The sequence below is a fragment of the Papio anubis genome, chromosome 15 (assembly GCF_008728515.1).
Source record: "Papio anubis isolate 15944 chromosome 15, Panubis1.0, whole genome shotgun sequence".
In the NCBI taxonomy this organism is placed as follows: Eukaryota; Metazoa; Chordata; class Mammalia; order Primates; family Cercopithecidae; genus Papio; species Papio anubis.
Genome location: NC_044990.1, coordinates 52,222,067 through 52,249,612, shown reverse-complemented (window position 1 = coordinate 52,249,612; position 27,546 = coordinate 52,222,067). Strand labels below are relative to the sequence as shown.

The window sequence follows — 27,546 nt, the reverse complement described above, 5'->3', positions numbered from 1 at the left end:
GAAGTGAGAGGTATTTAGTAGTGTTTAAAATGATTTCCTGAAAGGAAAGGAAAGCCCGTTAAATGGAATTTAGCTGAAAAGTGAATAAAAATTATGAACGTTTTCCTTCCCATGTCACCCCAAACCAAAAATATAATCTAAGACTTCAGAGAATAATAGAAATTTAATGATTGTGACTTTTCCCTCACAAATGTTAATATTAGAATGTAAGTCAGAATGTAATTTTTTAAATGAAATGTGAGCTAGACACTTGTATCATTATATTGCAGAATCTCTCACCAGCTGGGAATTACTGTGATCATTTTCTGTAGAGATCTGCATTTATTAGCATCATCTTCATCAGTAAACATTACATTTTACTGTGTACAAGGGAGTGTAATTGACGTGATCTCCCCTCTCAAGGAGTAAACAGGATAATTGGAGATAGAAAATAAGTATATGCCTAACTATAATTCAAAATGAAAAGTGTAAAAATGCCATGAAAATATACAAATACCAAAGCATGGGTATCCTTTAAAAAGGAGAGATGCGTTTAGTTAGAGAATGAAAAGAAGGGCCATGAAGGTATTACTCTGTAGGAAGGGTAGGTTTTGTTGGCAGAATTGTGAATGGAAGGAAATGGCCAGATAAAGCCAGATTCAGGGGCTTCGGGGGTAAGACTCATCGTTGTTCCCAGTGGAAAATGAGTTGTAGGATGTGGAGGGCTGCTGAACTGTATTTGGTAGATGGTGGGAAAAAGTCAAGGATTTCTAAGTAAAGAATGTCTTAAGGAAAGCCCTGCATGCATTCAGTTACCAGAGAAATGCTACATGGGACAGTGTGTTCAACAGGACTTTGAGAAAGTCGATGAGAAGCAGTGGGAAAAGAAAATAATCATTGGGTAAAAGCAAGAGCACTTAGCAACCGATTTAATGAGGGGCACAAATGAAATGAAGGAAACTCTGGAACCTGGGTAACTGGGAAAAGGATCTCTCAGTTGAAACTCAGAAACCAGGAGAACGAATAGGACTTGTGTTTGAAATGGTTTTTTGAGGAATACTAGTCAGTACAGTACGATGCTGGAAATGAGACTGGTGTTTAGGGAAGAGGTCAGAGCTGAGAATGTTGATTTGGTATTCATCCCCTCTGAGATAGCAACTGAAACTGGGGAAATTATGGAACTCTGTGGAATTGCTGAGAAGCTCACCAATAAAGAGGTGACAGAAAATAATAGGTAGCGAAATCTAGGGCAGCTGCTAACACTTAGGGGTATGCAGAAAGGAGATGAAGAGGTTAGAAGGATAGATAACCAGAGAGAGACAAAGACCCAAGAGAATAATGTATTTCAGTTGGCAAATACTTTTTCTAAAGCCAGATATTATTTTATAACCAGACCTACAGTTTCTGTGACAATGACTCAGTCCTGCTGTTGTAGCACTAAAGGTGCCAGATATGAAGTAAACGACCATGGCCAAATAAAACTTTAATTACAAAGATAGGTGGCAGGGCCCACAGGGCTTAGTTTGCCTATCCTCGAGGCCAAGGGAGATGAAATTTTTAAGAAGAAGCCAGAAATGGAAGTGAAAAGGAATAACCAACAGTCTTGAAAACTGTAGAGAGGTCCAACAGCGTTACAACTGAGAAGTGGACCTTGCACTAGGGAATTACAAGAACGTTATGAGGTTATTTTTTAATATAACGGTAGCAGAAGCCATTACCCTGTCAAGTGCACAGACAAAAATTGGGGGAAAAATGAGTAAATTGCATATTATATCTACGCGGTACCAACATCCCAAGATTTACATAACTGATTGAAATTTTAAATAGTCATCTGGGGTTATGGCCATCACAGTTGCTGCTCTATAGAGGCATTAGCAGTAGCAGAAGTAAAGGAAACAAGAAACAAGGCATCATCGAAGCATTAGTAAGCAAAACGGGACCCTGGAGAGCTATTTCTAATCTTGGAGTTCACCGTCCTTTGAGTCAAGCTTTATTTACTCATGAATGTTTCTCTCACTATCTGTCTTGATGTGCTAGGAAAATAGTCTGTTTGAACAACTGATATTCTGAAACCAAATGAAGTCAGAATATCAGTTGTACAAATATATTAGGAAGGGCGCGCCACATAGACCTTGATGTAACAAAGTCCTGAGTTTTAATTGACTGTGTGTGCAGCCAGCATGAGGCGACCAAAGAGAAAAAAGCTAGTGTTGTTTTTAGAGAGTATTAACGTCATAGATGATTCCTATGTGTGTGGCTCCAGCTGAATCCCCCTATGCTCCAGGCACAGATAGCCAGAGGGATCCTTATCAAATGACACAGTTTTGTATCATGTCATCCTTCTGCTCAGTACCCTCCAATGACTTCCCTTCTCACCCAAAGCAAAACTGAAAAGCCTCTGTCACCCTCGAAGGCCCTCTGTACTCTGCATGACCTCCTCTGCCTCCTCTCTCTGTCCTCATCCAGTTCCCTGTATTGGTTCCAGCCACAGCTTCCTTGCAAGTCCTCAGGCACAGGAAACATGTTCCTACCTTATCACCTTTGCACCTGTTATCTTCTCTGCCTGGAATGCCCCTCACCCCACAAACAAAACCCAGAAACCCTCACCTGCAAGCTTCTTTCGCTCAATTCCTTCAAGCCGTTGCTCAAGTATCTTCTTCTCCATGTGGCCTTTCCTGGCCACCATCTCAAAAATTGTCCAGCTGCCACTAAGCAACCCCATCTACTTTCCTGCTTCATTTTTCTATATGGCACTTGCTATCTGACATAGTATATCTTTTTCTTTTTTGTTAATGATCTGTATCTCTGCAGTGTGAGAGCAGGAATTTTAATCTGCCTTGTTCACTCTTGTTTCTCCAGTAGCCGGAAGACTGCTTGCTACCTCATAGGTGTTCAATAAATATCTGTTGACTAAATACATAAGCGATGTAAAGAAGTAGTAGTTTTATGTATTATCCAATATGTGTTCTGCCTCTGTAATGGTATTTTCAGTTTAGGTATGTGTAAAAAGAAAACTGCCTAATTTGAATAGTCCAGGAGATGGTGAGAGATTTAGAAGGAGTGTTATATAAGGGAATGAGTGAAGAAGCAGTAAATTTACTGTCAGGGTAAAAGAGAATGAAGATTGACTACTAAGAGTCAGGCTGGGACTAAATGCTTTGCATATATTATCTTTACTCCTTAGAGCAGCAGTAGCAGGAGAAGAAACTGAAGATTCTCGGTGCAAAATCATTACCCAAGGTCAGATGCTTGCAAATGACAGGGCCAGAAGTCATCCCATGTTCCCTGAAGCCAGAGCCATGTTTTTATACTGAAGAAGCTTCATGACCCTCCTTTTTTGGAACAATTTCTGCCTAGAATGTGTTGGAGGAGGATTCTTCTACCCACTGATACTATGAATTTTCCCAAACATTCCTCCCCAAACATTCGTTTTTCCCTTTTCCCGCACTCCTCCTCTGCCCTCCTTTCTAGAATAAAGCAGCAGCTCGCCTGGAAACCGGGGTTTCTCTAACTGGGACACGTTTCAGCCTTGGCAAGGCGAACAATTAGGGCATCTGCAGGTAGCAGGGAGCCTGTCAGTGGCTAAAATAGGGAGAAAAGAGGCCCATCAGCCCTGTGGCCCCTGCCTGGGCAGCCACCTCACACCTTCCATCTATGTACGGCCCTCTCCCCTCCAGTTCTGGCATGTGGAGGTGAAGAGATTCAGTATCTGCTTCTGGGATTCATTCCTGTTAGGAAATGTTAGTCTGTAAGCTTTCGTGTATGTTCTTAGATTGTTGTGTTGTACACGTTTAATATTGCAACTTTTCCTTAGGAGTGGGTGCATAGGCAGGTTTACTTCAACAGAAATTAGAAGACTGGTCTTCAGACAGCACGCACGCTGGGGTGAGGGGAGGTGAGAATGAATTAGTGTCCCCTGTATCTGTGTCAGTCTACTGTTACACGAGGGGAGGACACAAGCAAAGTTTAAATGTCTCATGTGAGTTGAAGAGAAAAAACATGAAACATACCTTTGAGTGACTATACGCCAGGGAGAACCCACCCATATGAGCATCCTATCAAGTCTCAGCTAAGGAGAAGAGCTGAAAAAGTGTTTGGCCAGCGCAGTGGCTCACACCTGTAATCCCAGCTACTTGGGAGGCCGAGGCAGGAGAATCACTTAAATCTGGAGGCGGAGGATGCAGTGAGCCAAGGTCGCACCACTGCACTCCAGCCTAGGTGACAGAGTGAGAATCCATCTGAAAAATAAGTAAATAAATAAATAAGTGTTGTTCATCATAACTAAATGTCACCTTAGGGCCCAAGAAGAACCTTAGCTGCGCAATACTGAAGGATCAAAGAAGATACGTCAAAAGCCGAAGCACCTGTAAATACATTTGAAAATTTTGAATTGAAAAGTAAATGATGTAGAATGCAGTAGGTAGCTTTTATGTCACTAGAACAAGGTTGGCTCTTGGGAGGAGAATAAAGAAGAACGTTGTTAAAAGTACCTAGAACGTAAAGTATAATTTTAAAAAAATGAAGAAGAAGAAATGTCAAATAGGACACATGAATGCATGGGTCTTAATTCCAAAAAAAAAAAAAAAAGTAAACAAATCTAATTTTGCAGACCTTAATTGGCTTTAATTTGATTCCAGAATCAGACAACAGTCTGGACCAGAAATGTTCAGAATGCTTCACCCTACTGCATGTGCAGATTATATTTATAGCCAGAGAAAAGGAGGTGACATACAGAAAATGGAAGTGAGGTACAGAGACAGCTCAATTGGTTAAAACGCAGCATATGCCTTAATTGAATCTGGTTTCAACAGTTGGCCACCTTTGATTGACCGAAACTCAGCTACTTGTTGCAAGAGAAGGTTACGGTCTGTTTCCACATCAAGTTAGGTTACAGTTCACTATGTACAGAAGAAACTTTATGCCAAACTTAAAACATGTATAGAGGCAGCTTTAGGCCAAACTTAATTCAGTTTAATATTGTTGTAGGCTGACTAATTGTAGTTGTACTTCATCTACATCATTGCTAGGAAATCTCTAGAAGGAGCTGGGAGAATAACCTGGTGCATTGACTTTTTATTGCTGCCCTACAACTCACCCTAAAATTTAGTAGAATAAAATAGCAAGTCTTGCCTTTTTTCTTTCTTTTCTTTTTCTTTTTCTTTTTTCTTTTCTTTCTTTCTTTTTCTTTCTTTTTGTTTTGCTGTTTTGTTTTGTTTTGTTTTGTTTTGTTTTGTTTTGTTTGAGACAGGATCTCTGTTGCTCAGGCCTGGAGTGCAGTGGTGCGATCATAGCTCACTGGAGCCTCAACCTCCTGGGCTCCTGTGATCCTCTCACCTCAGCCTCCCAAGTAGCTGGGACTACAGGCATGTGCCACCACACTGTGCTATTTTTTTAAATTTCTTGTAGAGGTGGGGTCTCACTACATTGTCTGGGCTGGTCTCAAACTCCTGGGCTCAAGCAGGCCTCCTGCCTCAGCCTCCTAAGATGCTGGGATTACAGTGGTGTGAGCCACTGCACCCCGCCTAAAACAGCAGGCATTTTATTTGCTCAAAATTCTGTGAGTCAGAAATGTGGCATGCGTTTAGCCAGAAAGTTTTTAAGCAGGTCTCACCTGGGGTCACTCATGGTGTAGTCATCTGGCGACTGTAATGTAACTGGTGGGTCTAAAATGGCTCACTGACATGGCTCGCAGTGGGATTGGCTGCCTGCTGAGCAGCATGTCTCTTATAGACTCTCCCGGGCTTCTTCACAAGGTGACTAGGTTCTAAAAACAGCGAGAGAAAAGGGGAAACCCAAGGTACAAGCTCTTTTCAAGCCTCTACTTGTGTCACATTTGCTAATGTCCCGTTGATCACATCAAGTCTTAGAGCCAAGCCCAGAGTCATTGTTGAGAAGTGGCCACATCAGGGCATGGATACAGACAGACATGATTTATTGGAGGGATCATTACAGTAACAATCTACCATAGGGGAGTATTTGAAAATCAAAGTAAATCAGTTGAACTTCAGGTGTTGGGTTCTGAAATTTTCTCCCCAGGATTTTGACACATGGAATGAAACTCACATCGGATTCCAGAACACCTCCAACTCTGAGGAATGACACCTCTCCCAGCAGTGGCTGCGTTACCCAAAACTGTCTGATCCCTTTTTCATTAAAGAGCAATAAAATCTTCAGTGTAAATTTTTTTCAGGTGTTTATAGATCGCCTCCTGTTCTCTTACTTACAGAAGCTGATATTTTTTTGTTTCTGGTGTCCAGGTAACTTTCTTTGGTCTTTAAATGGGCACCCCAGAGAATCAGTCCTTCCTAAATGGGCTGAGATGCTCAAAGACTGATGGAGGTTAACTAGGGTTGATGTCCCTATTCTACATTTAATAAAAATAGAGTGGAATTATGCAAGTATGTAGATAAGCTAATCATCTGACCTAATCAGCAATGCAGATTTTGAAAAGCCTTTCTAATTACTTCCTCAGCTTGGCTGAAGGTATGGGTAAAAAGAGTTTCGCAGCATGATGGTAGCAGATGTATTTCATAATATTTATTGAAAATATTGGAAAGAAATCCTCAATTATGCTCCTGAAAAGTACATCAAAAAGATATCATATTTAACATATTTTAAACTTTCATTAAGATATAAACATAACATAATTAGATGATCATGTAACAACTCTCATGCAAGGTTTTGGAATCTTTCATACAATTAGACTTCAACTTTCAGAGCCAGATTGCTCATGGTTAACTGCCTCTATCTTCCTTGAGTTGTATTATTTACTATAAGAGCTCTAGTTGTCTTAGACAAAATGGGACTATCAGAATATTTTCTTTTTTCTTGGCTGTTTGCAAATTTGGTACCTTGGCAAAGGCGTCGTAGTGCATGATGTTTCAACAACTTTAAATGTTAAATTGTTGACATTTACAGGTATATGCAGCACCACACAATATGTGATTTGGAAGCTTAGATAGATCTGATATTCATTTTTCTTGGCTGGCTTTGAATAGTTGGAATGACTGTTAAATGAATCATTCTAGAACAGGATTGCCCCCAAAGAAGCTATCTATGAATTCCTAACTGAATTCATATTATTACACAAAGTCATTCCTGGATCCTACGTTCTTTTAGTGTTGGTTGTTCATCTTGACCTTCCATTCTGTCAGCTGCTCATTATCTTTCCAGTACATTCCTTTTAATATAAGTTAGCCCAAGCCAATTTCTATCGCCTACAGCCAAAATAAATCTTAAGTGATACGGTTCCTTCAAGTGCCCTTCCAATGACTGAGTAGTTAAGCTCCCTGTTACCAGATGGTGATGGAACTGGTTGCTTTGCCCCACGGTTTCTCCAACATCCCTCTTCTAGTGGAACTCCTCCAGTGATCAGATGGCAAATTAACAGTCTTTTTGTCTCATAGCTGGTGGTACAAAGAAAATATTCAAAAGCTCTTAATGAATGTTATTGCCTAATTCCTAACATTTGAGGAGGTAGAGAGTCATATGACAGTTAATTGTTGTTTGTTGTTGTTGTTGTTGTTTTGTAAGACAAGGCCAGAAAATATGGATAATCTGGTGTGTGACAATTTCCTTGTTAGCAATGTTGAAATGAGAGCATAGTTGCATAGGAGCTGAAGGTCATAAACTGTGACACCTTTATATGTCCAAACTCTTAAATCTCTAGATCAGTTCCTCAACCTGGGTACTTCTGCCATTTTGAACAGGTTCATTCTTTGCTGTGAGGGGCTGACTGTCCTGTGCATGGTGGAATGTCTAGCAATATCCTTAGCCTCTGCCAACTAGATGCCAGTAGCACCGTCCCTGCCCCCCACCGCAAGTTATGACAAACAGTAATGTCTCTGCATGTTGCCAGGTGTCTCTTGGGAGGCAAATTTGCCCTTGGTTGAGGACCACTACTTTATATTATTTGAATTATCTTCTTTTAAATTTAGTATTTACCAAACACTTCCATTGTGCAAAGCACATTTTGGTATATTTATAGGCAGGATGTGTGTCAAATACACGGGTGCACACGAGGTTGACTAGATGTAAGTTCTTTCCTAACCAAGTGTAGTTAGAAATGTAATGAAATATGTTGAAACTGTCTAGATATAGTTTTTCTAGCCAGACTGTAAATAGTAGACACAATCATCTGAAGTTGCCATTTAGTGGGTAAAAATGGTGCATTCTCAGCAATTCCACGTGGTTCAATGTAATGTATGATATACAGTAACCAAAAAAAGTGATTTGAGACAAAAAAAAATGAAATTATGAAATGTACCCAAAAGTCATTGTGACCATGATTTCACTTGCATTTTGCCTTCCCCCACAAGCAGTGGTGGTTTTAGAACTCTTAGGCAGCCATACATTTAACAGTGTGGGTGTGTAGCTCATGTGGTACTTTTCATTGAAAAGATATGCCTAGTTTGTGCTCGAAGCGAGGGCTGATAGAAATTCTGGGCAGTAGTTGCTAAATCTATTCATAGGGAAAAGGGGGTGGAAATGAAATCTAATTTTTAAAAATATGTGTTAAGGTATGTTGACAGCAACCCAAGGATCTGATAGTCTTGGCCATCAGGGGTCAGAACATTGTGCCATTTCCTGCTTTGGCAAATTCACGGTGGGAGAAGAATCATATCTGGAAGTGGCTTTTTGAAAAATAAAATCAGGAGAGAGTTCAGGAGCACTGTTAGCACATATAAACAAGATTTCTAAAATGCTACCACTTCTGCCATTTTTATGCCTTCAAATCCCACCTTATAGTCGTAATGAACTTGGAAACAGTGATTCACTGAAGTAAGAAAAGTATGTATACTTTCTTTTAGTCATGCAAACCCTGTTCTTCTTTTATCTTATTATGAGAGCTATAAGCAACTAATATCTCCTTTCCGCATGCTCTCTACCTTCCAGGGAGAGTGCTAATGAGCAGTGAAATGGCTAGAGCTCTGGCAGCGGAAGCAAGGAGGAGGAGAAACCAGAGGGTTGAACAGTGGCTCAGGAGCTACGTAATCAGCTTTTGACCACTCAGGAGTTGGTAATATTGTGGATTTTATAGTTTCTATTCTATAATCATACCCTGAAACTCTAGAGAGCTGGTATAGGTTTTGTAAATCCAATGAAGGGGAAAAGAATAAGTACTCAGAACATAAAATGTGGAGCTTTCAGTAATTCCTGTGATGTCTAAAGAATTCCGTTTGCTTGATATGCACAGAAGAGAAGTTCCATGCTTGATGTTGGTCCAGGACAAGGTTAACTTTCTGCGCACTGATTTTAATTCATTATATATGCCTTTTCTCCCCAGCACAAATGGACCCCCGAGGCCTATCTCCCAGACAAAGTAAAAGTGACAGTGATGATGATGACCTGCCAAATGTGACCTTAGATAGCGTTAATGAAACTGGATCTACGGCCCTTTCCATAGCCAGAGCAGTACAAGAGTAAGTATCACATTCACAGGATGAAATAAGAATTGCCAAGGTGTTCAATGGATAATGGAAACTGCAGCGTCTCCTGTCCCCCAGCCGTGTCATTCTAGCTGTGAACTGGCATGAATGTCAGCAGCTTTTCATTCAGCTGAATGCTCTTTGGGAGATTAGGGCAGTGAATGGAGTGTTTTAAAGAGTTGGAAATTCATGCTTTGATGAGATATAAGACCTCTGTGCATCTTTTCTAATACCTCCTGCACCCTTCTGAACTCTGCAAAAAAAAAAAGTTGTTCTTTTTGAACGTCACTACTTGATTATCATCATCATTATTACACAAAGTCAAGGGAAATATGGCAAGTATTGTTATCTTGTTTTGATAGGAAATGACAGAATAGCTTTTTAGATGATTTAAATTTGGAAGGTAATATGTTCATCCTTTGAAAAATAGAACTCATATATGATTTTTAAATGAATCTTTTCTCTCTCCTTTTACCTGGACCATAGGGTTAGATTTCAGCCCTCGTTTATTGAAAATAGCTGCTTTTCTATCAGTCAACTTTGTACCTAGAATTGAACCTAAACGATTGAAAAAAAAAAATCCGTGTATTTTTTTCATAGAATAATTTTTTCAGCTTCATTGATGTCTAATTGACACATTAAACTTTATATATTTAAAGTATATGTGCTGATTTAACATACATGTACATAGTGAAATGTTTACCACAATTAATACATTCATCACCTTACATAGTTGTCTTTTTTGTGTGTGAGAATGCAGAAGTTCTACACTCTTAGCAAATTTCAAATTTCAGGTATACAGTACAGTATTGTTAACTGTAGTCACCTTGCTGTGTATTAGGTCCTCAGAATTTATTCTTCTTCGATCTGCAAATTTGTACCCTTTGACCAGTATCTCCTCTTTTCTCTGACACCCCAGCCTCTGGCAGCCACCATTCCTCTCTGTTTATGAATTCAACTTTTTAAAAAATCTTCCACATATAAGTAGTGTCATACAATATGTGTCTTCTAAAGAGTAATTTTTAATAACATAATATTGAAGATGAGGATTTAAATAGCCACTGTTATTGCTGACACACTTGTTAATGAACAGTTCACTCAAAATTATCTTAGTTACCTTTACGTCTCTTCTATCAGTTTATTTTCCCCAAATGTTGATTAAATACCTACTTTGTTTTATTCATTAGGCTTTGACATTAAAAAAAATAATGAAAGAGAGCCTTGGTATTGCATTTCAGAATTCACAGCATAAGTGTATGTCTGTATGTATATAAAATGAATAATATATCTATGTTATAGAGATAATATGTATTATATGTTGATATTGTATATGAATATACATGTAATACATCAGAGAAAACAAGATATAATGGATCTAAAATGAAATGTGGAGTCAGATCTGGATATAAATTTCCATGCAAGCTCTTAATAGCTGTGTGACTTCTGGCAAGTTATTTAATCACTCTGAGATGAGAAGAAAATCAGAATAGTTACCTGACAGGACTATTGAGAAGGTTTTGATACAGCTATGAGGTATGAAAAGTAAGTCACAAAGTTTGGTATATGGAAAGCTTCAGTTATTGGTGAAATTAATATTATTAGTGATAATAATAGTAATTAGTAATAATAGTACTAGCAGTAATAGTACTAGTGCAGTAGTTTAATTTATAACTACAAGGAAATATAAGTACAGCAGGTGTCATTATTCTGATTTTATAAATGAAGAGACTAAGGATCAGAGGTTAATGACTTTTCTAGTCACATAATAAATGGTAACAAGACAAAGTTTAGAACTTTCAGCTCCAAAAACATCTTTTTCTAGAGTGCCTATAAATCTGTTACCGGTAGTATTATTCTACTTGAGCACTTACAAAAACATTGTTTTTACGCCTGTAATCGTAGCACTTTGGGAGACCAAGGCAGGAAGATCATGAGGTCAGGTGTTCAAGGCCAGCCTAGCCAACATAGTGAAACCCCATCTCTACTAAAAATACAAAAATTAGCTAGGCGTGGTGGTGGGCGCCTGTAACCCCACCTACTCAGGAGACTGAGGCATGAGAATCGCTAGAACCTGGGAGGTAGAGGTTGCAAGTCAGCTGAGATCACACCACTGTACTCCAACCTGGGCAACAGAGTGAGACTCCTTCTAAAAAAAAAAAAAAAGAAAAGAAAAACAAAAAAAATGTTTATCTCCTACTTGTTTTGGTCAAATAACTTAGTTTCTCCAAAGCAAATGTTAACTTGAGCCAGCATAGACACTGAATCCAAGAGATTGCTGAGATCTTCCTCATCCCTGACTCACCACAGTCAGCACAGTGATTCTGATTTTGTGTGAGCTAAATCCTAAAATTGAGGAGTCTGTGTTCTCATCTGTGTATTTAGACTAAATGATGATAAGTTTCAATTCTGAGATGAGTACGTTTCACAGACATTTTAATCACATTGTTTTCCTGCATCATTCTAATGTGTATTTAATTTGTGTGTGTGTGTGAGATATGTGTGTGTGTGTGTCTTTATAAATATATGCATTTCTTGTAAATTAAACTTTAAAGTTTGAAACTGTGGTGACTAAAATCTAAAGTATGCTTACGGCCGGGCACGGTGGCTCACACCTGTAATCCCAGAACTTTGGGAGGCTGAGGCGGGTGGATCACGAGGTCAGGAGATCAAGACCATCCTGGCCTAAATAAATAAATAAATAAATAAATAAATAAATAAAGTAAAATAAAATTAAAAAGTATATTTACTCCATTTAGGGCTTATATAGCAAATAATTATACTGACTTCTTAAATATAACTATTTTTGTGCTTTTAATAGTATGTGCTTATTATATATTAGTATATTTAAATGTGTAACTAATAGAAACCTCAGGAACTGGAGCTTAATTTTCAACATAACCTTTCTGATTTGCTTGTTTTTTTTCTTCTTCTTCTCGCTCTGTCACCCATGCTGGAGTGCAGTGGCACCATCTCGGATCACTACAACCTCCACTTCCCAGGTTCAAGTGATTCTCCTGCCTCAGCCCCTCGAGTAGCTAGGATTAAAGGTGCCTGCCACCATGCCCAGCTAATTTTTGTGTTTTTTGTAGAGACAGGGTTTCACCATGTCGGCCAGTTGGACTCGAACTCTTCACCTTAAGTGATCCGCTCGCCTCAGCCTCCCAAAGTGCTAGGATTACAGGCGTGAGCCTCCGCGCCCAGCCTCCACATTTTCAAGTCGCAGTATTTTATGTAATTGTGCAAATGTGTGTCTTATTATTATTACAAAAGTTGCATGTGTATCATGGGAGGTGCCAGATTCATTATACATGTCAGTGTTTTCATTAAACGATTTAGTAAAGAATACACTGAGCTAACAACTGGGAAGTCCTAGAATGCCAGAACCCATTGATAGTTAATGAGTCATCATTCAAGACTGAATGTGCATGTGTAAACACTGGGAAGTGTGTGATGAAGCAAAAAGAATGTTCCGCAGAAACCTCTTAAATGTAGATACATAAATCTTTGAAAACTAATAGTAATATATTAAAATTTTATTCTGAAATGAATATATAATAGTTACAGATTTTTGAAAAAATTCTTTACATAGGTCAAATGGCAAGTGTTGAGGGAAGTCAATATATTTTAAAATTTTATTAAATATAAAAATTTTTTTAATTCTCTACATAGGTTTACCCAAAGTTAACTTTCAGTGTGCACAATTATGAACTTCTCTTTCTACTTTTCTGTTAGTTTATCCTTTATTAATTAATCAATATGACTATTTCACCATTCATTTCTCTTTCCTCTTTTTCTGTTTGTCTTTCGTATTTTTTTGACTTCTGTACACTCAAAGGCTGTCAACAACAACAAAAACATCCCCAAACATTTCATTATAATATGGTCAATAAACTTAATGTATTAAATAACAAAAGGATAAAATATCAGATTAGCATGTAAAAAAATGAAAACATTTCAGAGGACATCTGTGGATCTCTCTGTTTCCTGTACTTAAAGAGCTTTTCCAAGAGAGTTAGGTTGAGAAGGATGGCTGCAGGTAGGGAGGTGATAAAATCAAAAGTTTTCTATATATTAGAGGCAGCACATTTTAGAAACCCTGGGCAACTAATTCACATTTGTCTTTACAATTAAAGATCAAAGGAGCCATGGTCTAAAAAGGATTCAAACATTTGCCTCTTATTTCCTTGGCCATCAGTAGAGTGTCAGGTAAGGGAAGGGGGAAAATGAGAAAGGAAAGGGATATGAAGGAAGATTGACACCAGAGAGGGTGAAATTGCCTTGCCCTGGGCCAGCCTTTCTGCTGTAGGCCTCTGACAAGATGCTAAACCACAGGTAAATATCTCTAACTGAAATGCTTCTTGTCTCCTTCCCCATTCTTGCTCCTAGTCTTGCCTCATGCAATAACTGTTCAAGCTTAGGTTTTTAATTTGGTGCCTTACTTTGTTGACATTAGTGTATTTATATAGCATGAACATTCCTGAGCTAGTAAATTATTTTTCTTAAATGTCTGGTGTTGTGTGTTTTACTGGTTTTTAAAATGAACTTTAAAAAATGTTCCCGTTGATTTCATATGCAGAAATTGTTAAGCAAGATGCATCTACCCACCCCATCCACCACTGCAAATATTCAAATATGCCTGCATTCAAATGAAAAAGACCACTGCTTAGTGGCTACAGCGGCAATCTGGATCGACCTCTGTTTGCACAGATTTATGTAGTGAGTCTACAAACTGTATGCGTGAACTGATCATTTCAGCCATTTTCATTAATTAACTTGACTCATTTATCCACTCAGGATCAGTAAATTTAGATAAATTGGAAGAAGCAGCCACAAAGAGACCCACAGTCGGGCTCTGCATTTTTTCTATTTCAATTGTATAGATACCGTCCAAGTCAAAAATCATGTATTCAGTGATTCTGACAAAGACAATTTCCTGCAGATTTTAGAACATCTGTTTTGTTTTGGTCTTTTTTCCCCCCTCCTTGATGATAAAATAGGGTGGGGTCATTACCCTTAACAACTTAACAAACATAATTATGAAATAAGTGTTTGGAGAAAGAGAGGTAAAGGCACGTGATAAGAGCAAATGATTATATTTAACTCTAATCCTAGAAAAAATAATGATGTCTTTTAAATAGGTAAATCTAAAGCCTCTGATTTTTGCTCCCCTTTTTCTTCTTTCTAATTCCAAACATTCATAATGTTCATTTATTGATGCAAGTAGAAGAATCAAGTTCCACCAAACTCCAGCTAATAACATCTGAGAGAGAGCACTTCCTGGAGGAATTTCTGTTTTACTAGGAACAAGCTAAGGGATGTGGGTATAATTTCAGTAAGACTGCAGAGGGGAAGCATGGGGTGAAACGTGGAGGAAAAGATACAAGATGCTAAGGAGATATGCCTGTTTCCCAGAATTAGTCCTTTCAGAACTGGTGAATTGCATGTTGCTGTTTAAGTTACTCTGTATCTGAGTAGTAGTCTACTCTCTGATTTTGATTATAGTGCTCAATTGATAGTGGTGGTAATCAGGGATGTTAGCGTCCCAGATAACTGCACCTGTGAAAAGGGTATTCGTTTTAAATGGTTCATTGTCAATTACATTTAAGCTAATTAAAACACTTCCCTGTCGTTCTCTCCCTGTTTTTATTATTATATGGCTTATATGAAGTGCTCATCGTCTTAAAGAAAAACTAGCGAATTTCTGGAAATGTGTAGTCTTATCTTTGGTACTTTTTCACATAAATGCTCTTTGAAAGAACAGATATGGTAGCAAGTTAGATATCGTATTGCTTCCTCAGACTTCTCTTATTGCTAGTTTGAATGTTATGATTTTGGTTTTGTTTTTGTTTTTTTTGAGGTGGAATTTCAATCTTATCACCCAGGCTGGATTGCAATGGCACGATCTCTGCTCACTGCAACCTCCGCCTCCTGGGTTCAAGCAATTCTCCTGCCTCAGCCCCTAGAGTAGCTGGGATTAACAAGCATGAGCCACCACGCCCAGCTAATTTTTGTATTTTTAGTAGATGGGGTTTTACCACGTTGGCCAGGCTAGTCTCGAACTCCTGGCCTCAGGTGACATACCCACCTCGGCCTCCCAAAGCATTGGGATTACAGGTGTGAGCCACCATGCCTGGCCATGATTCTTAATTTAGAAAACTGTATTTAACAATCGAAGAAAGTTAGAATCTAAGGTGGTTTTTTAAATTATTATTTATTTGTCTTGTTTTAAACTCCTTGCACAGTTACTTAAGACCCCTCCTGTTTTTCTTAATCTCCTCATGTATGATGGTGTTAAGGTCTTTTAAATCACAGTAGAGAATAGTAGAAGAGATGAGGAATAAAGGGAAAACAAGAACTGTTACTGAGAGGCAACTTTTTGGCAGATTCTATGAAAACTCATGTAATTTTCATGTAATTTGCCCCACGATACTGTCTGTATCCTACAGATAAAGAAACGGAGGCCTGGAGAGGTTTCTTGTTTCCCCAGACGTCTCAGAGGTTTTCTTTTTTTTTTTTTTTTGCAAGTTCATATTCAGTCCCAAGGTTGTGTAACTACAGACCTACATTCCTTTATAAGGGGAAGCTCCCTTCCTGTGTTTTCATGTTGTGCCTTTAAAATCTCTAAAGCAGCTGGGTGCTGTGGCGCACACCTGTGTTTCCAGCTACTCAAGGCTGAGACAGGAGGATCAGTTGAGCCCAGGAGTTCAAGACCAGCCTGTGCAACACAGTGGGACCCCTCCTCAAAAAAGGAAGAAAGGGCTGGGCGCGGTGGCTCACGCGTGTACTTCCAGCACTTTGGGAAGCCGAGGTGGTTGGATCACCTGAGGTCAGGAGTTTGAAACCAGCCTGGCCAACATGGTGAAACCCCATCTCTACTAAAAATACAAAAATTAGCCGGGCATGGCGGCAGGTGCCTATAATCGCAGCAACTCAAGAGGCTGAGGCAGGAGAATCGCTTGGACCCGAGAGGCGGAGGTTTCAGTGAGCCGAGATCATGCACTCCAGCCTGGGCAACAAGAGTGAGACTCCGTCTCAAAAAAAAAAAGAAAAAGAGAAAAAAAATGGCAGGGTACAGTGGGTCATGCCTATAATCCCAACATTTTGAGAGGCCAAGGCGGTATATTACTTGAGATCAGTAGTTGAAGACCAGCCTTTCTCTGGTGAAACCTCATCTCTACAAAAATATGAAAATTAGCTGGGCTTGGTGGTGGGCACCTGTAATTCCAGCTGCCGGGAAGGCTGAGGCACAAGAATCACTTGAATCCAGGAGGTGGAGGTTGCAGTGAGCCAAGATCGTGCCCCTGCACTCCAGCCTGGACAACAGAGCAAGACTCCATCTCAAAAAGAAGAAAAAAAACTTTATGCCTTAACTATATTAAATTAGCAGAATTTTTTAGCTTTGGACACCAATACACATACAAGTTGTGTAAAACAATTGCAGTCTTTTCCCTCCCTCCCTCCCTCCCTCCCTCCCTCCCTCCCTCCTTCCTTCCTTCCTTCCTTCCTTCCTTCCTTCCTTCCTTCCTTCCTACAGTGCCTCTGTCGCCCAGGTTACAGTACAGTGGCGTGATCTCAGATCACTGCAAACTCCTGGGCTCGAGCATTTCTCCCACCTCAGACTTCGAGTAGCCGAGACTACACGTGTGTGCCATGACGCCAGCTAATTTTTGTATATTTAGTAGAGACAGAGTTTCGCCATGTTCCTCAGGCTGATGTTGAACTCCTGGGCTCAAGTGACCCTCCTGCCTCGGTCTCCCAAAATGTTGGGATTGTAGGCATGAGCCACTACGCCCAACATTAATTTTAAAACTTCTGATCTTCAAACACATTGTTACTTTAATATAATTTGGTTTAGGGAGACATAATTATATTAAATACATTCTCTGATACATAAAAAAAGAATTCAGCTATAAATCTCAACATTACATTGAAATGTAAAGAAATGAAATGTAAAATATTAGAGTGCTTTTGAATAAACTTTACTATTACTAATATTCAAAGAAAATCTTGGGAAAAAGTCTTAGAGTTAAAAGGGTACTGAGTCAACTTATTTTGTACCCTTTGATGGAAAGACTTGAGAATGTTTGGGCCATGTCTCTTCTCCACTGACAAGAATTAAGTCAGCTGCATTGATTGTGTTCTGAGACAAAGCCCAAGAAAGCTCACATATTTGGTTTCTAATTTCAGTGTTAAATTATTTCAATTTTGCTCTTAGATGCTTCCCATAATCCTGGCACATTAAAAGATGCTTCATTTTTATTTAACAAGCCTAGTAGTTTTGAGACACCTTTAAATCCTCGCTTCAGCGACTACGAAAGAAAGACTCTTTGACTCAGGTATTTAGGTGGAAGTCAGCTCTCTGTTAGTGACTGAATATCGTGCCTGTTGTGGTGCTGCTGGTGGGCGTATCAGGGGGCATTCATTCTTGCCAGGGGAGATAAATGCTGTTAGGCTGCTCTTTTTTGAAGGAGGTCAGAAAAAGCTTTGATTGATTGTAAATGACTGTAGATAAAACCTAAAGTATATGCTTTGCCATTATCAGTCCACCAGTCTTCTAAGCTTCAAAAAATTAAAAATAGTGACCACTTAGTAACCCAGTCCGTGGGTATTTAGGAGCCAGATGGAGACCATATGCCCATACATATTCCTTTTTATCTGCTGTGGTGGGAGCGTGTTGGTCCCTCTTCAATTAAAAAACAAAAAAAGCATAATGAAGTTTGGCTAATCATTTAATACTTGAATTGTTTCATGAATTGCCAACACGAAGTCATATATTCTTTCAAAGAGTGATTAATTCATTTATTCAACTCTTTGTTACATGCTGGAGATACAGAATGAATGACTCATAGTTCTGACCCTGAGGAGCTCAGAGTCAAACTTTATGGGATGAACTAAAGTCTAATGGGATAAAAACATTAAGTGCTACCATGAGAACAGAGGGGGTGACATGTAACTCTGATTGGAAAAGGTAAGCGCACTGGCATGTGGAGGAGTGTATAAGGTCATAATGACTGGTGCACAAGTGAGTGAGGAGGCGAGATGGAGATGCAGCTGCTTGGAGGGGTAGGTCAGGATTGGATCAGGAAGGATGAGTTTATTCTTTAGACAATACGAACCCAACCCACTGGTGGTTTTTAAGTGGAAATGGCATGATCAACTTTGTGTTCTACAGATACTCATCTTAAGGAAACTGGGTATGGTTATACAGATTGAGGACTGTATACCTGAAAGTGTGCTATTTACATCATCTTGGAGATGACTAGTGTTACTTAGGTGTCCACAACCTCCAAAATTGGACACAGGAATTTATGGTACAACGCGTGTGTATGTATGTGTACACGTGTTTGTGCATGCATGCGTGTGTGTGTGTATGTGACTCTCCAGTATGTTGGGCTGCTCAGAGGGCAAATAACATGTCCTAGCCGCCTTTGTATCTCCAGAGCTAGTACTGTATCCATCAGACACTGCTTTTAAACACTAGAAAAACATTGGATAAAATGACAAAAATCACTGATCTCGTGGTGCTTAATATTCTAGTGGAGGGGGTGGGAGGAGAGAGACAGTAAGCATATGATTCTGTAATAAGCATATGATTCTTCTGTCCCTGGAGAAGGTAAGTGCTGTGGTGGTGGAGCAGGAAGGATGTGGGGACTGGGCAGTGTGGAGGTGGTAGGCAGGGTTTGCTATTTCATAAGCGGTGTTCGGAGAAGAACTCTGATAAGATTACATTTTAGGAAAGACTTGAAAGTGTAGGAGGTCAAACCACATGGACAGCTAAAGGACGAGCATTCCAGGCAGAAGGAATAACAAGTGCAGAGGCCCTGAGGCGGGAGCTTTCTGCAATGAGTAAATGAACAGTTTCACTGACCAACTGAAGAAGATTCATTATAATTCCTTAAACTTACAGAAGAAACTGAACTTCATAGAGGCCAACTGAATAGTCTAGCATCAAATCCTTAGGGAGAAGTCAGACCTGAATCTCTTCATCTACTCTTGCTTTTTCCTCTTGTTGTTATAAAAAAATCTGTTTTTTTAAAGGAATCTGTAAATACTTGTTTAACCAAAACCAAACAAACAAAAAACCATGCAGAGCAAATTTTTCTTTCAAAACCTTTGTTTGCTTTGTACTTCTTTTAGGCATAGGTTCTTGAAATCTAGTTATATACATATATAGATATTTGTTCTGAGAAATATTTTAATTGTTTACCAAAAACAATAAAATGTCCATATTAGTGTACATGTTACTATTGGTTATCATACCAATTTGTGTTTGAATCAGTTTATTCCTTCAAAGTGATTTTATGCTGGTACATACCTGTATATCCCATGGAATATTATGGAGCCATAAAAAAGAATGAAACTGTGTCTGCTGCAGCAACATGGATGCAGCTGGAGGCCATTATCCTAAGCTAATTAACCCAGAAACAGAAAAACAAATACCACATGTTCTCACTTATAAGTGGGAGCTACATAGTGGGTACTCATGGACATAAAGATGGCAACAATAGACACTGGGAACTACTAGAGGGGGAGGGAGGGCAAGGGTTGGAAAATTAACTCTTGGGTACTATGCTTACTAGTTGGGTGCCGGGATCAATTGTACCCCAAACCTCAGCATCACACAATATACCCAGGTAACACATCTGCACATTGTCGCCCGTAAATCTGAAATAAAGGTTGAAATTATAGAAACAAAATAATAAAAATTAAAATTAAAAGGTGATTTTTTGAAGAACATCTTATTTTTCTCTTCAATAATGTGTTAAATATCTCCTGATGAGTCAAAAATAACTATTACACTGGAAAGTTTTAATATATGACTAGTGTCTTCTAGCAGTCATTAAGTACTTTTTTCCCTAAAAGTTGATGCAACTTTAGTGCCAAGTGACAATTTATCCTGATGTTTTTTTATGCATGAATCTTCTTGATCATTAGAAGATGTGTATGAAAGCTACTACACAGATGTTGCTATTTTGAAAGTGATTTATGTCTCTCATTTTTATGGTTGACATTTTATACTCTACGCATAATGCTAAACAATCAATTTGACAGACACTCCCCTGCTAAATCGAATGTCTTCTGATATAGGTATAAACAGACTTTTTTTTTAAGCCTACCTAACAACTTGGAAACTATTGGGTTGAGTGTTGATTTATTGTTTAAACTGCCATGCCTCATTCTAAAGTGAATTTATTACTTCTTGGTCATCAATTTGAAAAATAGAACAAACTTTTGAAAACTAAAGGTTTTGTTTTTACTTTTGTGTTTTAAGTAGGGGATTCCAAAATTATACCTTGGATAGAATTGATGAGCCACTTACAGTTTGAAAGTGACTATTTATTTTTCCTACTTTTAAATTATGTTGAAATTTTTTTAGTGTCAGTTATTTCTAAGAACTCATAACTTAAAAATGTAATGGTATTTAATGTGGTCATACAGTGTATTCCAAACCGATTGCAAGAATTAATTTGCTTTCATTTTTTTGACATACTTCACTACGTGATATCTTCTTGAAGCTTTTTTCTTGCTGTATGTTCTACGTATAATCACATTGCAAATTTATGTGTGTCATTTATACTTCTCATAGATATTTTTCTAATGGGTGTAACTAGTGAGCGTAGGTAGTCATTTCTCATGCATTTTTTATGTGTGTTGACATAGATACTTGGTGATAATGTTGAAATATTAATAAGTTTCACTACAAGTTCCCAGAACCATTCATCACTATTTCATTTATTAATATAGCCAGTGAGAGTACACATGATAGAAAACCATAGAGTAATATATTTGAAATTAACCCAATTCACCAGGATACATTCTCTTCTATTTCCAGTCAAATGCTCAAGACATTCTCTCTTTTTATTACTTTCCAGGAGTTATAGCCATTGTACCATAATTTTCCCTTACTTATCACTTTCCCTTACTTATCGCTTTCTTAACACACTTGAAACTCATTGAGTACATTTACTTACCTGCATCAAATGAAAGTAAAAAAGTGAAGGACACATTCTCAGGAATAGCCTGCTGCTGTATAGAAAAATCTGATATAGATAGAAAAAGCTTGGGTAAGAGTGAATCTTATCTCATTGATGTTTCACGTGGCCATCTTCAATGATATTTTGCCATCTCCTTTACAGTCACATCGCCAAGGGTAGTCAGCTGGGTAAAATCTAATACATCATGCAACATGGCTTATTCTAAAAGTTGAATCCCAAACCATATGCAGTTAATATAAATAAGAGTGCCAACACATTTTCAGAATATTCCTGATTGCTCTTCTGCAAAATTACTGGTGTGAAGGAAGGAATTCTGAACTTTTACTTCTGTAATAAAATAGAATCCTGCCAGTGTTAAGTTTTAAAACTATCTGATATATCATTAATATTATTTTATCTGTACTTATGGAAAAACAAATCTAATACAGAAAAATTAATGGATGCATTAATTTAATGCTTTAACTCTAATTTAAAAGTAACTAGATATTCTTAGCTAAAATGATTATTTTGTCAACCTAATTTTTAATGTTAGGCTAAGTCATGTAATATTTCTAGATAAAATTCTGCATCTTCATTAATGTGAATGAAATCACATATACTAAGCCCAACATCAGTAGGGGAGGAAATATTTTCCTTCTAGCAGAAGGAAGGCTTTAGGAGAGTGATGATTACTGTATTAATATTTTAGAAAAGAAACACTGTTGCTTATAGAAGCAATTCAAATGAACTGATGTACCCATTTTTCTAATCTAATTCCTAAATTTTAGCTAATTTTAGTCATGTTCTCTTACTAAAATTTCTAGATGATTCTGGTGGTTCTCATAAATTCTTCTCACTAGACTCATGTAATGACCTAACTTTTAAAATCCATAAAAACAGCTATATTTGTTTTGTCTTAATTTCGTAATGTAAATCCTTATCGCTAGGGTTTCACTCTCAGAAATGCTGTTTTGTTTTGCCAAGTATAATAGTGTTTCTAAAATACAGAGCTTCACAAAAGGCTTATTCTAGGAGAATACACAAAATCTCTGAAACATAGTTATGTTCAGTCTATAAACTCAAATTAACATTGATTAACCTCTCATGTAGTGGAAAATGACAAAGTATAATCAGCAATTGTGTCTTTCCCCCTGATTTCTGGAATTACATAGCTATGGGCTACAATAGTGACAAAACATAACTAAAATATAAAATTGAAACTATTATCTAAATAATTGAAAATAAAATCTTTGAGCTAAAATTTCATGACCTTTCAGCAGAAAGTGTTTGGTCTTCAATTCTGCACCATGTTCTGTTGTGTTTTGCATATATAAGCACTGTTACAAGTGATGCGGAAGGTGAAATTGATCTTGTAGTTGAAGTACCCGTTTTCTAAGGCAAATATAAAACTAATTTTCAATTGCACATTACGAGATACTTTTTCTAATATATAATAGGAAAATGCAAATCAGAAAATTGATTGGGAAAATCAAATGACTTCTTTTTTAATCAAAAGGTTAAAATATCTTTTTGTCATCTTGTATTGGGTACATTACATTGTAGGGTGAAAATATTAATTTTTCACTAAATTTTTAGGAGACTTATTATCCAAGTTAAGTCAGCAAACCAGTGAAGATTCTATAATGAGAGAGTAGCCAGTAAAATTGGAAATTGTTCATGAAAGCCCACGTAGTTATTGGATTAAAAATATTATATGTAATCCCTTTACATACAAAAATTAGTCTGATTTTTAAAAATATATTTCTTTTTTCATTTTATTTTAGGTTCAGGGGTACATGTGAAGGTTTGTTATGTAGGTAAACTCATGCCGTGGGGGTTCATTATACAGATTATTTCATCACCCAGGAATTAAGCCCAGTACCCACCAGTTATCGGTTTTGCTCGTCTCCTTCCTCCCTTTCATCACCTTCATGTAGACCCAGTGTCTATTGTTTCCTTCTTTATGTTCATAAGTTCTCTTCATTTCACTCTGACTTATAAGTGAGAACATGCATTATTTGGTTTTCTGTTCCTGTGTTAGTTTGCTGGGAATAATGACCTCCAACTCCATCCATGTGCTGCAAAAGACGGGATCTTGTTGTTTTCATGGCTGCATAGTATTCCATGGGATGTATGTGCCACATTTTCTTTATCCAATCTGTCACTGATGGACATTTAGGTTGAGTCCATGTCTTTGCTATTGTGAATAATGCTCAGTGAACATTCACATGCAGGTGTCTTTATGGTAGAATGATTTATATTCCTCTCAGTATACACCCAGTAATGGGATTACTGGATCCAATGGTAGTTCTGCTTTTAGCTCTTTGAGGAATGGCCACACTGCTTTCCACAATGGTTGAACCATTTTACACTCCTACCAACAGTGTAAAAATGTTCCTTTTCTCTGCAAACTCACCAGCATCTGTCTTTTGATGTTTTAACGATAGCCATTCTGACTGTTGGGAGATGCTCTTCATTGTGGTTTTGATTTCCGTTTCTCTAATGATCAGTGATATTGAGCTTTTTTTCCATATGCTTGCTGGCGACATCATCTCTTCTTTTGAGAAGTGTCTGTTCATGTCCTTGGCCCACATTTTAATGGTGGTGTTTGGTTTTCTCTTGTAAATTTAAGTTCCTTATAGATGCTGAATATTAGACTTTTGTCAGATGCATAGTTTGCAAATATTTTCTCCCATTCTGTAGGTTTTTTTGTTTTTGTTTTTGTTTTTTTTTTTTACTCCGTCGATAGTCTTTTGCTGTGCAGAAGCTCTTGGGTTTAATTAAATCCCACTTGTCAATTTTTGCTTTTATTGCAATTGTTTTGGTGTCTTTGTCATTAAATCTTTGCTTATTCCTATGTCCAGGATAGTATTGCCTAGGTTGTCTTCCAAGGTTTTTATAGTTTGGGGCTTTACGTTTAAGTGTTTAATCCATCTTCAGTTAATTTTTGTGTATCATGTAAGGAAGGGGTCAAGCTTCACTCTTCTGCATGTAGCTAGCCAGTTTTCCCAGCACCATTCATTGAATAGGGTGTCTTTTCCCCATTGCTTGTTTTTGTCAGCTTAAAAATATATTTATTTGGTAAGAGATTTAGCATTGGTTGTCTTAACCCCACATTTTTATCCAAGCTTTTTGGTTGGCTTCTGCTTTGAAACAAATGTGGGGTTTCAAAATTCTTGCTGCATGTTAAAAGTCAATATTAATGGTTTAAAGGGATTATATGGTAAATTATTAGTCATGAAAATGAGTAATAGATTGGTTAAATGCCAGAAAAAAATCAGGAAGAAGAATGTATCAGAAGTTATTGAAGTAGTTCAGATATGATTGACTCTGGGCCTGCGCCAGGCCTCTATTGGCAGCTTTTGAGCAAGTAACAATAACAGTAACCCTAAGGGTAGGATTTAAAAATGTAATGGTTTTTTTTTTTTTTTTTTGAGACGGGATCTTGCCCTGTTGCCCAGGCTCAAGTGCAGTGGCATGATCATAGTTCATTAAAGCCTCAAACTCCTGGGTTCAAGGGATCATCCTGCCTGAGCCTCCCTAGTACTAGAATTACAGGTGCGTGTCACCATACCCAGGCAATTTTTTAAATTTTTGTGGAAATGGGGTTTTGCTATGTTGTCCAGACTGGTCTCAAACTCATGGCCTCAAGTGATCCTCCTGTCTCAGCCTCCAAAGTGCTGGGATTATAGGCATGAGCCACTGCACCCAGCCTCCACTACATGTTAAGATTGCTCTTCCCTGCATTCTGTCTTGAAGGGAAAAGATTTATGATTTGTGTTTAAAGGAAGAATTGACAGTTTTGGTGATAACTAAACTCTGAAGAATAAGATGAAGGAAGAAGGAGTGGCTATGCCTTTGAACTGAATAATGTAGCTAAGAGAGGTGGGTGAAGGAGTTTGGTACAATAATGAAACATCCAAGTGCAGCTCTTCTGTTGGTATTTGGAGATCTGGAACTGGAACTGATCAGGAAGGATGGGAAATATAGACAGGAAGTCAGTGGCAGAAGGACAATCCCTGAGGTTATTTTATTTTTATTTTTTGAGGGTATTTTTAACATACAATAAAACACTTATTTTAAAGGTACAGTTCAAAGAATTTAACAATTGTATACTCTCATATAAGATCTGAACATTCCCATTGCCCAGAAACGCCTTGTGTCCCTGTCCAATAAATCTACTGCTTCCTCCAAACCCCTAGACAGCCACTTTCTGATGCCTGTTAACCACCAGTTAGTTCTAGATCTTCATGTATGGAATCGTAGGCTATGTGTTCTTTTGTTTCAGCCTTCTTTCATTGCATAATGTTTTTGAGATTCTTGCATGTTGTTGCATTGCTAAATAGTATTCCATTGTGTGGATATAACATAATTTACTTATTCATTCACTTCTTGATGGATATTTAGATTGTATTCAGTTTGAGACTATTATAAGGCTAGATGAAGGTGTATGTGTGCAACTTTTCTGTGAACATATGTTTTATTTCTCTTAGGTAAATACTGAAGAGGGGAATTGCCATCTCAAAGGTAGATGTGTGTTTATCTTTAGAAGAAACTACCACAGAGTTTTCTATAAGATTTGTTCTATTCACAGGAACAGGTATCAAGGACCCAGTTTGGGAGGAAGGCCTGCAGTAAGGAGACAGATGAAGGAAGAAGATTTAATAACGCACAAACACACACGTGTGTGCGCGCACACACACAGAGAGCACAGGGGCGGGGAGAGAGAGACAGAGACAGGGAGAGAGAGAGAAGGCTTAGAGAAACACTAAGAAAATGGGTTCCATCCTTCTGAGGTTCTAGAAGAATAAAAAGTGAGAAGCCTGTTTAGTTGAGGGAAAAAAAGTGAACTAGAGATAGTACAGATCTAGTTCTGAAAAGGACATACAAGCCAGGATATATAGCAGGTTAATAGAAAGGAATTGTCATTGCTAATGGAATGGGAACCTAAGATTCGTGGGGAAGCAAGTGTAGAAATGTGTAAGGGAGATGAGAAAAATAAGAATGACAGTCAGAGGAGTGAAGGTCATTTCTGCAGACTAGAAATCGATCTGGAGTGAAGAGAAAATTTTAGACAGTCCCTCAAATAATTACGTTTGAGAAGACTCCTTAATTACAACATGATTTTGTGTATGTCTGTAAAATAAGCTTGCTTATCTGATAATTCTCAGGATAGATTGATGTAGGCATCAATATATGAAGTCTGACCCAATCAAAATGTACTTATTAAAAGCCCAGTATATGCCAGAATTATTTTCATCTCCTCCTCTCTGTTTACCTTTTATTCTAGGTACGTCATCTTTATCTTCTTACCCACATGAACTTTCAAAATTCTCCTTCCTTCATTTGATCTGTTAGCTTCTAAAAATGTTTATGAATAAACACTTGTAAATTGTAAACCCAAAGTATATGTTGAGCCTTGGTTTGTCCCGATTAGAAAACAAGGAGCTTTTCTTTTGTAACAGTCCTATCTCCATATTTTATAGCTCTCTAGCCTTCCATCTCTTATCATTTGGAGAAGCAAGAGTTTCTCAAGTGCTTTTCAGATTTCTGTACTTGTCAAGTGCCCAGGTATTATTTAATTACTTGTTCATATTGCATAAAACTAGGATCGTAAAATCAAAATTGCCGATAAACATTACTGATTGATCCAGAGATTCCCACCATATAACTTCTACAAAATGGCATCACTGACACCAGAAGGAAATTCTCATACTTCATTCTCATATTTCATTTATTCAATGTGTATTGAACATTTTCCATATGTAAGATACCAAGCTAGGTTTGTGGAGGAGACAGGTAGAGAATATCATCCTTAACATGCCAAGAGGCATTTCCTTTGGTGTACGTTATACCTAGGCTGTTTGTATTCAAAGAGAATTTCCAGTGAATTTAAATTTTTTGTGTGCATTACAGTAATTTCTGCTCTCTTTCACAGGGAAGCTTACATTTATTGAGCATTCAATATATGCCAAAAATCAGCAGTCAGTGTGGAAGGTCTGTGTGGATCAGGCAGAGCCATCTTTATCATGGGGAAAAATAAGATTCAAGATCGTCTCATATGTCGTCCCAATTCTGTCCAGAAAAAAATCATGAAAACTTTCTTTTTAGCAAATCTCATGCTTGTAAAATCTAGACTTTGTTGATTTTGAAACCAGTCATAA

At 37.9% G+C, this 27,546-nt stretch overlaps 1 protein-coding gene across 12 annotated transcripts in view; it reads left to right on the top strand.

Moving 5' to 3' along the window:
- The window catches only part of KLF12 (Kruppel like factor 12), a 453,886-nt gene that overhangs the window by 314,793 nt on the left and 111,547 nt on the right, over positions 1–27,546 (top strand). For all 12 annotated transcript variants that reach the window (XM_017951303.3, XM_031655900.1, XM_017951311.3 and 9 more), the window contains one exon: positions 9,266–9,401. In XM_017951303.3, the coding sequence (XP_017806792.1) occupies positions 9,266–9,401 (136 nt within the window). The remainder of the gene's footprint in view (positions 1–9,265; positions 9,402–27,546) is intronic.